Source organism: Rhinolophus sinicus, linkage group LG18, assembly GCF_036562045.2.
Source record: "Rhinolophus sinicus isolate RSC01 linkage group LG18, ASM3656204v1, whole genome shotgun sequence".
Classification (NCBI taxonomy): Eukaryota; Metazoa; Chordata; class Mammalia; order Chiroptera; family Rhinolophidae; genus Rhinolophus; species Rhinolophus sinicus.
Genome location: NC_133767.1, coordinates 10,569,136 through 10,584,000, shown reverse-complemented (window position 1 = coordinate 10,584,000; position 14,865 = coordinate 10,569,136). Strand labels below are relative to the sequence as shown.

Genomic DNA, 14,865 nt, shown 5'->3' with positions numbered 1-14,865 from the left:
GAGCTGCGGAATCATGAGTTTCCTTTCCTTCAGAAGGCATTTTGATTAGTCTGCAAAGTGCCTTGCGAGCTGAGCTGATGGCTCAGTTCAGAAGCTGTCATTTGGCTGACTGTCCCGGTGAGACACAGGAAGGGGTCAGCTGGTCTGCCCTGTGGCCGTTCCCCAGTCCTGCCCTAAACGCTGTTTCCTGAGGGTCCCTGCACTTTTAGGGCATCTCTGTCCTACAGGGCTTTGGTAAGCCCGCAGGGAGATTTCTCGCAAGGCACCTAACAATCAAAGGCTGTTCAGACAGCCTCTAGCTCTGAAAAAGCAAACGAAAATCCGTTCAGTGGGTCAAAATCCATATCACAAAATATGGTATTATCCCTGATCATGGCTTGACGGCTGCCAGGGACGTGCCTTTTTTTTTTTTTCCTGTGGGGACCCAGGACGTGGTAGAGTCTTAATATTTTCTTTTGATTTGCAGATCACATACGATTTTATTGCCAAAAGACTAAGGAAATCTACTAATGAATAATTATTACTTCATAAAATAAAGGGGAGGGGGGACCACTCTGCAGGAGCAGAATGCTGATTTGGCCGAGGAGGGCTGGCCAGGCAAGGAAAAAATGAAATAAATAAACCATGTCATTTGCCCGCTGCAGCCCACAGAGTAGTCTCTTATCAGACGCGGACTTACGCACCCTGTGCATTTATAATTTGAGAAGAGTGGGATTCTAGGCTGCGAGAAGCCCCCCTTGCATTCACCCAGGGCTGGCACGTTAGTTAGTCCAACAGGCTCGGTTTCCACGCCAGCCAGGGCGGTTTCTCCCGCTCGGCGGCTCCGGGCTGGTTGGTGTGCCGGCTGCTGCCCGCCCAGCCGCGGCGAGGCGCGCAGGGAAAGCTGCGCCCCAAATGCCTGGGGGTGCATCGCTGCCGCGGCCGCCCTGCCGGGGGCTGGGGGCCCCAGAAACCACCCGACCTCGTGCGCCAGCAGCCCCCGCTCCCCGCGCCCCCGGTCCCTAGTGTCCTCCTAGCACTTTACGAGGGGGAATCCCATTTGTGGGCTGATGTGCGGATGAGTCGGGCAAACAAATCGCCACCGAAATCTAAGACTCTGGGTCCCAGCTGGGCGATCGCGTGAATTGTCCGGCTCGTCTGGATGCTGGCGATGTGGGGCGCTCGCTCGCTCGCTGCCTCGCCCGCCCCACGGAGATTTTTAGCAAACACAATTTGAATTTTGGTGAGTCGTTTAAAAAAAAAAAAGGCAAAGGGGAGGGAAAAAGAAAAAAAAAAACCCCAACCCTGCCCTGGACCCATTTGACAAATGAGAAGGCACGCAGCATCTGGACCAACGGAGTGAGTCTCAGTGTGAGTCAAATCTCTCTCTCTCTCTCTCTCTCTCTCTCTCTCTCTCTCTCTCTCTCTCTCTCTCCCCCTCCCTCCGCTCTCCCCCCCTTGCCCTTAGCTCTGTCACCCCCCACACACACTCAGCATCTACAGAAGGGCAGCCACCCCCTCTACCTTTCACTGAAGTTGCTTTTGCTGTTCCTGTCCTCTTCTGGGGCTGGGGGTCTGGAGGGCGGGGGCACCTGCCACTTTAAGAGACATCACAAAGCAGGCCCAACAACCACACACACACACACACACACACACACACACACCCCAATAAAGCCATGAAAGAAACAAAATAGTTTCCTGCCCCTCTCAAGTGTCTTAGTTGTTGGAGGCAGATGAATGCTGGGATCTAGCAAACCCAAAGGGAAGAAGGAAAGCGAGGGAGGGAGTGAGGGAGGGAGGGAGGGACACGGGGTGCTGTGGGGGGGTGGGGTGGGGAGGGAGGGAGGGAGAGAGAGAGAGAGAGAGAGAGAGAGAGAGAAGAGCAGAGAGAGACAGCCACCGGGGTTTGACTTAGATAATCAGCAAAATTAAAAAGGGAAAAAAAAAATTGTAGCGACCAGGCAAAGAACGGCGTGATTGCATGCGAGCGTCCCCACTCGTGCTCGGCGGGCGCCAGAGAGACAAAATGCAGCATCCTCTGACGGGGGCCACCTGCGTGGCGCTCCCCAACGTGGGCATGTGTCCCCAGCTCTCGTGTGCCTTGACTTTTATGTACTTACAGCAGGTAAGGCACGCGGCTTTCCCGTGGATCTGCATCGCTTTGGTACCTTGGAGGGGACCGGGGAGGGGACTCGTACGTTTGGATGGGAGGGGTGCATCGCAGCCCCTAGTCCTCCGAGGATCCCTGGTACCCCGCGCCCAGCTGTGTTTGCACCTCTGTGACTACTTTGAACGCCTGCTTCCGCCGAGCTTGGGTACCGGGAGTTTAAAATTGCAAACCGCCTGCTCCTTGCTCCGGTCTTTCTCGCGCCAGTGACCGACCCGTGGTGATCTGAGCTAAACCCTTTGATGCTGAGTTTGGAGCTGTGTGGAGGCAGGCGTGTGCTTGGAGTTTTAATTTAGCGGCTTTAATGGGGAGAGGAAAAAAAGAGAGAGAGAGAGAGAGAGAGAGAGAGAGAGAGAGAGAGAGAGAGAGAGAGACCCACATACGTATGTGTGTGTATGCTCAGTCTTTTTGTTTTCTTAAGTTTGTCTGGCTGGTGCTATATTCAGTTGCTTTTGGAATGGGAGCCTTTGGGTTTCTGGAGCGTGTCAGCCCTGGAATCTGCCTCCACATTCTTAGGCAATGCTGGGAAGAAGAGCTGTTAGGGAGCTGTCTTTGTTGCTAAGTGTAAAGGCTTTTTTTTTTTTCTTTCCCTCCTCCAATCTCCCTTAATGGTCTTGCTGAGGGATTCTGTGTTTATTTTCCATTCTGTGTCCATTTCAGAATCTTTCATTGTGCGTCTCTCTTTCCCTGGGTGTTTCCCTTGGACCTTCCCTGTCTTCCTTTCCTGATTTATCCTAGGAGAGCTGCCACCTCCGTTGGTTCCTGGCTTTGGGGAACAGCTCAGGATTGCCTTGGGGGTGGGTGACATGTGGCTTTTCCTCACTGGACAGGGGCTGTGGATGTGACTGGCAGTGTTAGAAGGATTTTGTCATGCAGATGAGAATCCTTCAGTCCTGGGATTCCTGTCCTGCTGCATGAGGAGTTAGCAGTGGAGTTATAGTCCTTTTATCTGTTTTCTGATGGAGTGCCTTCAAGAGTTAACTATGTGTGCTGGTGGTCTACTAAACTTCCTTTACAAGTGTGCAGGGGGGCCCTCCTTCTCCAAAGAATCTCCATGTCAATCTGTGTGGTAGGAAGACGTGTATTCATAAAATGCCGAGACTCTGTGTAGAACATTTGGGGAATTGGGGTTCAAGTTGGTTGCCTCCAGAAAATATGTTTTCAGCTGTATTTTCTGTTGCAAGTCTTGTTGAGAACAGCCTTTTTTTTTTTGGTGGGTTGTTTGAATATGTTGGAAACAAATTGGTTTATTCTTTTAAATATTATTTTAGTCCATTTCTCATTAAGTAAATTGTGCCAGGAAATGTTTCCCAAAAGCCTATTGGTAAGATATTATAGGATTCATCTGCTTTTCCATTTCTGTGCCCTTTGCTTTGAACGCCGTGTGTGTGTGTGTGTGTGTGTGTGTGTGTGTGTGTGTGGTTTTAGGCCAGTTACCCACCAGAAGAGTATCCTAAGGAGCATTTCTATAGCTGCTAAGCCTCAATTGAATTTAATCTAAGTATTAATATGAGTTGGTCTTTGGCATCCTATGTTCATTTCTTTCATGTTATTTATTAATCAATTGGAATAGCATCACCTAACAAGGAGAACTATAGGTCTGGAGTGTTCTCACAGTTTCTTTATTCGTTATTATTTTTAAATAATGTTTCTTCCTTCTGGATCATTACATTGGTTTGCCCATGTAAGTACAACTTAGGAAGGAATTCAGTGACTTTGAGTGGGAGATTATTCTTGCCACGGAAAGGACAGGTATATAGGATAAATGCAGGAGTTCTCAGTATCTGCCTGGCTGGCTGTGCCAGAAGGGAAAAGCAGACCTGCTCTGAAAAGGGGAGCTCCAAAGGAATGGTGGCAGCCATAACAAGTCCTTAGAAGTGACTAAATCAGCATCCTGGTCCCATATGAAGAGACGGAGGTGGATTGTATGCTGTGGAAGGCAACCCCGTCTTGAAGGAGACGTGATGCTCTGAGTGGAACTGTGGGTACGCTGAGGCTGTGACACATGTCAGAATGCAGTGTGTGTGTGTGTGTGTGTGTGTGTGTGTGTGTGTGTAGGGGGTGCCTGTGTGAATGTTTCCGGTGTTTCTCTAAATGCCTGAAGAATGGTACAAGCAGACATTTATTTTTGCCTGATTTCCTGAGAATGAGGTTTTCTGGCCGCAACTCCCACCCTTTCTAAAGGCTTCCCGTCAGGATAAGAGAGCCATACCTTCAGTTCATCTCTCCCAGCCATTGCTGTCATCACAGTTTGTGCAGAAGCTCATGTCATTGTTTTTCGTTAGCAGTCCAGACCATTGGCTGAGTAAGGGTGTGAAATAGTTCACTTTAATCACCACAAACCACTTACAGATACAATCTGTACACCGTTCATCTATACATGGCCACTGTATTTCCTATCTTCTGTTAATCCAGAAAACTATCATTGTATCTCTATTTAATTTTGATGATTAGAAGGGTCATCTGTAGTCTCAGAGGAAGCTGACCCAGTGAATGACTCAGGCAGCATCTATGATAAATGCCATCTTCTTTGGAAACCTTTTATTATTATTTAGAAAGAAACATATTTCAGGAGTCTTTGCCATCCAGATCACCAATTGCATAAGAGAATAATTAAGACACAACTGTCTTATTTGGGAGCCTTTATCGTTCTGGTGTCTGAATGCACGCACTCTGATTGGGGGCCACCGAGTCTTCCCCGAAATATAATTTCCTGGAATGAAGTTTCATATGGTGCTTATTTCTCATCCAACAGCTCAGGAAAATTCCTTCATCATTTGCTTTCTTTGCTTCGGCCCTAACATCCAACCTTTCTTCTTAAACCCTCTCGGATTTTCTCCTAAGACAACTCAGAAAAACAAAAACCCATTGGGATACCTCAGCATCCGAATCTACTCAGGAAGACCAAGTGAAAACAATATAATCCTTTTGCCACAAAGAACTTATTTAGTCAGGCCCAAGAAGAGGCAACGTTGGTGTTTAAATTATTTGCCTGAATTCATTGCATTCATTCGTATTTCCCAGTAACTCTACCTTCGATAGGTATTTTCTAAGTTATAATTCCATTTCCCCCCTCTTTCTTCTTTCTCTGAATATTGGAAATGTTACTACAGTTTAGAACTGCAAGGTGGGATAATGTGGCATTGTCCAAAATTTGGGCACCTAGATAGCAAATCCAGTGATGTCATCACATGCACAGAGACACGTGTGAGTACACACATCTGTATCTGTCCAGTATGGAGCCTGTATCTTAGGGTGGCAGACCATCCTCAGATGGAAGGGACAAGCGAGTACTGGAGCAGCTGGCTCCAGTCCTGGGGATGTCCTTGTTTCTGCCTCTATTCTCAACACACTGCACAGGTTCAATTCAGGGTCTTCTTTGCCAGTGAGCCGTCTTCTCTGAGGTGCGCGTGAAAGCCACATATCCCCGAAATAGGATTTCCCAAATGGGCACCCATGTAAACAGTCTTGCTTTGAGGTGAATGTCTGAATGCAAATTCCAAATTGGGGGCTTTGGGATGAGGAAAGTCAAAAGAGAACGTGTTTTGTGTTCCTCAGAGAGAAAAACAAAAAACAACCACACACACACACACACACACACACAGGTTGCATAAGTCTCGAGATGCTCGATACCCATTCTAAGACACCTGCAGTGCTCCAAAGAGCACCCATCACATGGAAAGTTCTAGCAAGGCTGTGGACAGAGCAGACGAGGTTTGTTTCCCAGCACACACAGCAGGTCAGGTTTCCCCCAGAGTTATGATTCACACTGACTTCTAACCCCTGAAAGAACATAAGTAGCATATTAACTTAGTTTTCCCTGTTCCTAAACCCCGGTAAGTATCTCCCAGTACCTTTCGGAGAAAGCTTCTCGTCTGTCAGCTCCCATTCACCGAGAACCTTTTTATCAGCCTGAATTTCAAAACAAGTCAAATGCTTAAAATCCACATTCAAAGGGGTGAAGAAAAGGGCCTGTAAAGTGGGCCATGCCACTGTCAATAGCTGAAGATTGGTAATTTTTCCCACTTAATGATGATCCATGGGGTTTGTTTTAAATAGTGAAGTGGTTTGTACAAAGGGTAATTCCTGGTAAATGAAGCCATCGCTCACTGCGGACGTCTTCAGATCGAAAGCAATTGAACTGAAAACTGCATATCAACCCTTTCTGTCTTTAATTAGAAAGTGGTGCTCAGTCCGTGCAGAGTTCCTGGGAAGATGGGCTCCCACACATAGGCTGTAGGACAGGGGATTGCCCCCCGTGCACCGCCGGGTTATAAATTTGGGAAACGTTAGGTAGGCCATAACAATTATGGCTGCGTAGACAAGTTCAATTCTTATTCCAGTTCCTTACCCTGTGCTGTCCAGTCTGGTGATTTATAGAAGACCAAATGGCATTTTATCACCTTCTTTCTTCTTGGCTTAATCCCATGTTGATTTATTAGATTGTGCTGTGGGGTGGGGGGGTCAATAGTGTCAATAATGCAGGAAAGAATTAGGATAGATTAGCTTCACGTCTGAAGTGTTTAAGGAATGTCAGCGGCCTGAATGAGCACATGCCCAGGCCTGGGTGACGGTCCGATAGAACCTAGGCCCTCTGTCTCTTTCTAGAGAGACCCTAAGACATACATTGGTCAATTAACCAGTCTTCCTGATCCTATGATTTTTTTTTTCCAGTTCAGGGGAGAGGCATGAGTTGCTGGGCTCTCCTTGGCCAGATAAGGCCCCTATCTCAGGGGGGCTGGGTTTCACCCTGTGGTTGTCCCATTTCGGGAACCGATGGAGGGGAGGAGATGGGTATTGAAAGCAGGGTTACTTGGGTGGCCTCTGATTTAAGATGATTTAATCCAGCATTCACACATGAAAATCATAAGCTTCTGCTAGTCCATAGGGGGACGCCCGCGCCATTAAGCAGCTATGCCTGCCATTTCATGGCGGTTTCCGTGTCAGAACGTACGTACCACCATACCACCGATGTTTCTGCCTTTGCCTGTGTTATCAGGGCTCACGGGCCTCTGTTTTCCTTATAGCTGGCCCTTGAGTAATTGTCCAGTAGCTGATGGTCTGAGGGGAGACAATCTTTTCTAGGGTTTTCTGAGTCATGTAACCAGGCTCTCTGCCCCAAGAGGAAACATAATGCTTGTTTATTCATATTGGTCTGGTGAAAACAGTGTAGTTTGTCAGACAAATAATAGTCTTTGGGAAGAGAAAGACATTGCAGCATTGTAAACAAAATCAGGTCGGTGTGGCTGTGCCTGAGGGGGCTGGGAGAGGCGCAGGAGATGCCATCCTGTGAAAGAAGGCAGACAAAGTGTGGGCGTAATGGCCCCATCTGCAGAGACCTTTCTAATGGATGAGGAGAGGTGTCCCAGGGTGCTGTTTAATTCAATTAAGCAAAGCAAAGAAAGTTCCATTCATCAGTAAAGTTTCCTGTTTCCGGGAGCTGCCCAAGAGAACTTAGCAGGGCTGAGGGTTGGCCTATGGCTGGCTGTCTGCATGCTGTGGCTCGTCCCATGGAGAGGGGCTGTGTCAAATAAGGTCAGCTCTCACTCACAATAGCTCAGGAGGGACCTGGCCTGGCCCTTGAAGCACACTGAGTGCCAGTGAGCTGGGGCATTGAGCAGTCAACCTGCAGACCACCCCTGCAGGGAGAAGCCATTGCAAGAAACGGCTTTGCAAAGGGTCCCTCAATGCAATCTCAGGGCCTGGTGTAGGGTTAGGAAAAAGCTTATATGCCTGGAACTTTCTGGCTACCGAGAGCATTGGGGGAAAAATATTTGGATGCTCTTTCTGATCCTGGTGTACTGTGGCCAGCCCTGATTGATTGCTCCTGGCTGAAAGAGAGCAAAAGGGCTACTTTTCATGGCCTGGGATCTTACCTCTAATCCTGCTCTTAATTTGCATTTCTTTTATTTGTTAAGCACCAGATAGTTTACCAAGCACTTTTGCCCTGCTTTTCTGACGAGCTAGAGGACAAGTAAAAATGAGGGTGCAGACGTCTCCAGTTCTATCTGTTACTCTACCCACAAAGCCTAGAAGAAAGTTTAGTACATAGTAGTTGTTCAATAAAATAAAATTGAGACGTGAATGAATGAATGAGTACGTTTGGGCTCTTTAGAACCTTAGCAGCAAAGCAAATCAGTCATTGCTACCCCTGTTTCAGATGTACAGAAGCACATATTCCGTCATTTATTGATCCTTTCACTTGGCCAAGTGAAAGATTGTCCCCAGGCATAGAGAACATAGCAGCAACTCAGTTAGGAAACGTCCCTGCTACCATGAAGCTGGTATTCCAGTGAAAGAAGAAGAGATGATGGGAAACAAGTGAATCCAGAAGGTCTTTGGGGATTGGAAACAGTGCTGTGCAGGAAATAAACAGGGTGAGGGGGCTGTTGGGCTGTATCTGCTGGAAGGGTCACTGAGGAGGTGAGGCTTCTTTTGATCTGAGGATGGAGAGCATGGAGCATGTGAAAAGCTGAGAAAGGTGTTCCAAGAGTGGGGAAGGAAAGAGCGTACGTCTTGTCTGCCAGAGAGAGTGTATGAGGTCAAGAGGCATAGGGACACAGTAAGTGGTGGCACTGGGTCACATGTCGAGCGCCAGTCTCTGTGATAGGCTTTCTGCTGTCCTCTGACGCCATAGTGGAAAGGAGAAAAGATGGAAATGCATGCGCCCTGAACACATGTAAGAAGGGCACTCCTGAGGTGGGGAGAAACCCAGTGGTGTTTGGAAGTGGGTTTGAGGTCAGAGATGGAGAGAGGGTCTTGATTGGCACCCGAAGAAAGGCCTTTGTGGAGCATCATGGATCCTGTTGGTTTCTTCTGTCCAAACCTGGACACGGTGCTTACAACATAGACTTACTACGCAGAAGACAATGAACGGGGTCCACCGTTCCTCTGATTTCAGGCATCCCAGCATCCTCTCCCTAATGGTTACCAATTCACTCATCACCACCGTCGGTATTCATTCGTATTTTTAGAATTAGTTTATATTTTGAATGTAAAAGTAGATTTGCCCAAACCAGAATAAATGAACAGTCACAGAATCACAGCTGTGATACTGTTTTATCCAAACATACATTGAAATGAATATTCGTCCACATGTTCATTCATTCATTCCGTGTTTCTTGAACTCTGAGGTGCCAAGGGCTCGTCCAGACTTTCCCAGTCATTGGCAGGCTCTGTCCTCATGGAGCGTCCATTAAATTGTTCGTCCCTGTGCCGTCTTGTGAACCATCAATGCAGTACCACACTTTGGGAAACATTGGCTGGGTCCATGGGGTTGCAAAGAGCAAGACTCTCGTTATCTGCTTTGCATCACCTCCGCTGCCCTCGGTTAGGGCAGCAGTTAGAGTCCACAGAAAAGGGCATGTGTTCAGCACCAAGTGTGTGGTGGCTTTGAGAGGACGGGCCGAGAGGGGTGCGGGGGTCTCTAAGACTCCACCAGCCCCAGGTGGGGAGCAGCCCGTGCTGTTTTGCTCCTGTTCTTTATGTTGTGTTTAAACACACACGGAATCAAAATTAGGAATTGGAGCCAGAGTGAAAAGCATTCAGAAGGTTAGTGTGTGTTCCCAGAGATGTAATGACTTTTTTTTTTTTTTTTCCATTGCAGCAATGGAACAAAGTACAGGCAGCTGTAGGATTTAAGTGCCTTGGATTTCCCAGTTCTGATGAGTAAATGCACAAAAGGTTTAGTCTTAATGAGACTTTTCTTTTTTGGCGTTTGATTCCTGCCCAGGCTTTACCTCGAGGAGTAGACCCCCGCCCCTTATCAGAAACAGCAACATAGATCTCACTCTTCCTTTCGGTGGTCCTGCTTGCTGTTGATATTCTGCCTGAATCCAGGCAGGGGTGAGCTGTGTTCCTATGCAGGGGTGAGAGCTGTGAGATTCCCCACCTCCCCTCTCTCACCCCCATGAGTCTTTCCTTAGCAGTCAGCAGCATTGCCATCTAAACACTGAAATGAGCAGTGAGTTCTGCCCTTTGCAGTATCAAACTGTCCATCTCAGGAATCTTACAAAATTCAGATGAGAAACCTGCATCATTTCAGAACCAGTTGGTGTCAGCTCTCCCCCCACCCCCCCAAAAACAGAATTTAACAAAAGCATTGCTGTCTCCGAGTCCTGTCAGGACAGAAGTTCTGAGCAGAAGACTTGATCCGAACTCTGTTATTCAATTAGCTAAGACGATCGGATCAAGCCAGTTGTCTTCCTTAATTTGGGGCTTTAACTGCGTTCTCAGGAAAATTGGGTTAAAAAGAAACATTTCATCGCAATTCTTTGTAAGGTGAAGTACCATGCAGATGGAGACGCTTAGCACAGTGAGCAGCCAATAGATGTCTGTTAGAGAAATGAAAGATAATGAATGAGCGAATGAATGAGTGTGTTACAGAAAAGTAGCATCCGTGTGTTGAGCCGGACATCAGTCTTTGTTGTTTATTCCGACCCGATCGTTGTGATCTGTGCCCCCATAGCCTGCCAGGAACACAGAGGCGTGGAATGTGGGGTCTCTCTCGGTTCTCTGGTCTCTTCCGCCTGTTCTGGGTCTCTTCTCTCCCTCTTCCTGCCAACTGTCAGGCCTGCCTGTGGGTTGTGATATGGGTGCACATCTCAATTAATGCTTTGTGACAGGAGGAGGGAAAATAAAAATTGTCTTGCTCTTGTCAGGAGGAAAGTTATTTACTTTCCAAAGCTGACAGAATCACACTGCAGGGGCTTCATTTATTTCTATTCAGAGTGTCACTGTTCTGTGATGTACGGGACTGGGGCACGCGCTGAGGTTTATTCCGATAGGCCTGAAGTGTGCAGGTTCCTGCTAGAGCTCACATTGTCACCTGGGAGCGTCCGGGGCAGTTTTTCTGGGGCTTAGTGGTGCCTGCATACGTGGCACTGACACTTGGGCGAATGCCCGTTTCAGGATGAGCTGTCCGGTTGACACGTGTATTTTCAGGCCGTGGGCCTGTCCTAGGGGAGGGAGCATAGTTTCCTTCTGTCTTCATCTGCGTCACTCCTGGAATTTCTGGAAAAATGACTTCGCTTTGGATTTATGTATTGTCTCTACTTAAACTGTCTGACACGTTCTCTCATCCAAACAATCTGCATAAAACTCTGTGTTTTGTTTTTTGGTGTTTTTTTTTTTTTTCTTTTTCCCTTCTTCTTTTGTTATTTTTGTTTTTCTTGTTTCCTAAGCATTTGCAGCGAGCAGTTAATTAAAATAGGAAGGGAGTGGAGAAATTCTTTCTTCAGGATGCAATGGCAGGACTTTCCACTAGGGGTCTCCAATTAAAACATGTGACTCAGGATTCTTGAGAACTCTCTTTTTCTTTTCCTTTTTTTTTAATTTTTTTTTAAAGTCTCCTTTTGGTTCCATTCAAAAAAGTGAGACTGCTCTGTAAGCAGTAGGAGATGCCGCTTGTACGATCATTTAGGTAACCAGAGAATCCAGCCAGCCTCAACACAATGATGATGATGATAAAATAATTAAAATAATCAATAACTTTTATGGAGTACCATGTGACAAGTATACCACCAAGCATTTTTACATGGATTACCTTGTTTAATCCCCCACAAAAGGCCTCCAGGGAGTTGATACAAATGATTTCGGGTTTTTTAGAGGCTGATCTGAGGCTGGTGGGTAGAAGAGGTGACATTTAAAACCGTCCTGACTCACTGCAGGGCCCTCACTCCGCACTGTCCCATGCGGGCTGCTCCTTCTGCGTGATCGTCTCAGGCCCCCGCTCAGCCAACACGCTGGACAGATGAGTCCACTTAACGGAATCCTCACTTCTCTTTGCTTCCGAAGGCAAAACTTGTCCAAAAGGGAAAGTGTCGGTCGGCAGGGCTTTAAATGTTGATGCTTTCCATGATTTTATTTTTAAGTCGTGACGGTTATTGTCAGAATAAATGAGAACACACAGTGAGGCTGGGGGGGTGGTGCTGAGGGGAGAGAAAGAGAGTGAGGCTGATGGGAAGCATGTCAGCTCCAAGAAGGATGGAGAGTGGATTTCTCCACAGCCAGCGCCAATCCCCAAATCCCCTTGTGCAGAGGAGCTCTCCAACTGACACAGGAAATGCAGTCAGTGCCGGGCTCCAGCACCATATTAATGATTTATGCACTCCTGCTTTTGTTCACTTGCAGGGCCTGGTCGTGTTAATAAAGGAATTTCTGGGAGCGGGGTCCCTGCTTGCCACGCTGTTTCGCTCAATGCAGTGCAGGCTGCTCCATAAATCAAAAGAATTTAATGCTTTACAACCTTGCTGAGCTTCTGAGACCCTGTGTGTGTGTGTGTGTGTGTGTGTGTGTGTGTGTGTGTGTGTGTAATCAGATTCACCTAGGGACATTTTCATTGCCTTTCTGTAAAGAATGAATGAAGGAGGGGATGCATGTATCGTAGGGGTTTCAGGGTTGATTGGTTTGTTTCACAGTGGAGTTTATGCTTTATGGTGCTGTCTGTGAAAATGGGCCGACTCCATTTTATTAGGATAAAGAGACGCAGATCACATGAGAATTCCTCTTCCTCCCAAATCATCCCCAAAAAACAGAGAAGGGAGACGATGTGAGTGTACTGTAGGCAGTGTCACCTTTCCTGCAAGTGAATGGGAGCCTCGTGAGCTCTTTAAACAATGGGATTTTTTAGGCTTAAAAAAAAACAAAAACAATTATTCAAGGAAAAATAATTCTACTTTGTTTTGAAAGTGGGTGAAGACATTATTTTTGAAATTGAGCATTCTGGATTTAGGAAACTTTCTCCTGTTCAGTAAGATATGGAAAACCGGTTTTAACCTTAGGTTTTTTTTATTTTATTATTTTTATTTTCCTAATTGGAAGGGGAAAAATAATATCAAATAATGTCAAATATATATCAAATGGTATATTTGAAGCTCTCAATTCCTTTTGCAGGATACCTGTAGAGAAAAACCCAGGGTTTTTTGTTTTGTTTTTCTTTTTTTGATTGCATTTGTGGTCTGTTAATTATATCATGTGTTTTATTTTGTGTGTGGTAATATTTCTCCTATAGAACTGAGAACTGAAAATTAACAGATCTCTGAGTAAGAGTTTGAGGGGGAAAAACAGAATATTCAGAAAATTAGAATGATACTTTAAATTTTCTATCCAGGATTATTTTTCTATAAGATGAAGTCTTCATTTCAGGAAATATACCTAACTTAAGAAAAAAAAAATTGTAAAGCTTTTAGGAAATAAACGTCTCAATTTAGTAAAATTCCTTTAAAAAAATGAATGAACGAATGAATGCAAAGAAAAATGAATCAAGCTTCAATCTACTCCCAGCTGAATCAGGGCTTGAATTTCTTTTATAAATGTGAAAGTTTGGGTTAACTGGTTTTTATGAATGTTCATGCTGATGAGAAAATTAAAAACACTTGTTTTGAAGTTATCCAGGGTCATTGTCAGTGGTAACGAAATTAAAACAAATATTCAATTGAAAACACTAATTTTTACAATCTTGTCTTCCTGAAAAGTGGAGGACAGAAGGTCCACATTTATATAAATGAATTAAGAGCCTTACAAAAAATTTTCATCCTGGGAAATATGATACATATTTAGACTCAAAAAGCAGGTGTCCAGCAAACAGTTTACATTCATATTGTACTGATTTTTCTGTTTGCATTTGTTCTCTATTATATGAATCCATGAGTGTCTCATTGTCTTTAATTATGTCTACGAGGCACAAGACAGCAGACAACAGCTGCTCCATTGTTTACTTGGTTTACATATAGCTTTGATGGGTTATTAAACAATCTATTTTCAAACCGAAAACAGAGAAACCAGCCGAACCCATATTATGGCGTTTTGTAAAGACCCATTATACAATTAGCCCTTGGGATTTGTGCAAAGCTGGTGATTCACCCAAATAAACATCCCTTTCTTCTGATAGCTCATTTTGGCTTCGTGAATAATATCAGTTTCCACAAAATACAATCACATTTCCTTCTTCATCATGTCGCATGCCAAGGAGATGATGTGTTAATATGAGGGATGGACCCTTCACTTTTTAGATCAGAAAAAGAGCAACTCTCTGCACTCGAAAAGCATGATGTCACTCATTCTAGCCAGCAATTACTATATTACACAAGACAACTATCGCGGTAGGTTTTTAACCATTTGTAGGACATTCCTAATACTCCATCATCTATGTATGAAACTGGTGGAGTCACCCACAGCAAAGCGGGTGCCATCCCTAATGATTAAATCACACCTCATCCCCTCACATAAATAAGTGGTTAATAATGAATTCACTCACTCATTCATTCAGCAAATATTTATTTAGCCTCTGCCCTACCCGAGAAATTGGGGTAGCCACTGAGAAAACATAGGCAAGGAAACCAACTTCATTATCCTCCATGGAGTTTATGAGTTTGTGGGGATGGCAGGTCATAAGCAAATGATCACCGGAGAAATGTTTATGGCAAGTTTTGATAAATGCGCTGAAAGACAAGACTGGGGTCCACAGGAAACAGTAGGGGGTGGACTTAGGGGCAGGAAGCGCTCTCTGAGGAGGTGACATTGAAACTTACATGAAGTAAGAGGAGGGCGTAGAGGTGGGGGTTGGGGAATAAACCATTCCTCCTGAGGCAGAGAGCATGTGTCCTGGCCGTTCCATTCCTGGCTGACTTCAAAGGAGTAAGAAAAGTCCAGGGGCCTGGAATAGAGGGAAAGAGAAGGGGAAAGAGGCAGGCGGGCCAGAATCCACAGTGTTTGGAAGC

The 14,865-nt window shown here is 45.7% G+C and overlaps 1 protein-coding gene across 41 annotated transcripts in view; it reads left to right on the top strand.

Moving 5' to 3' along the window:
* The window catches only part of RBFOX1 (RNA binding fox-1 homolog 1), a 1,997,160-nt gene that overhangs the window by 1,625,063 nt on the left and 357,232 nt on the right, over nucleotides 1–14,865 (top strand). For 3 of the 41 annotated variants that reach the window (XM_074323061.1, XM_019754115.2, XM_074323051.1), the window contains exon 1: nucleotides 1,854–2,104. The exons of 34 other annotated variants lie outside the window; for them this stretch is intronic. In XM_074323061.1, coding sequence (XP_074179162.1) covers nucleotides 1,961–2,104 — 144 coding nt within the window. In that variant the 5' untranslated portion in view covers nucleotides 1,854–1,960. Of the gene's footprint in view, nucleotides 1–1,831; nucleotides 2,105–14,865 lie in introns of those variants that run through there. 4 more of the 41 variants (XM_074323058.1, XM_019754109.2, XM_074323054.1 and 1 more) reach the window with 4 other exon arrangements.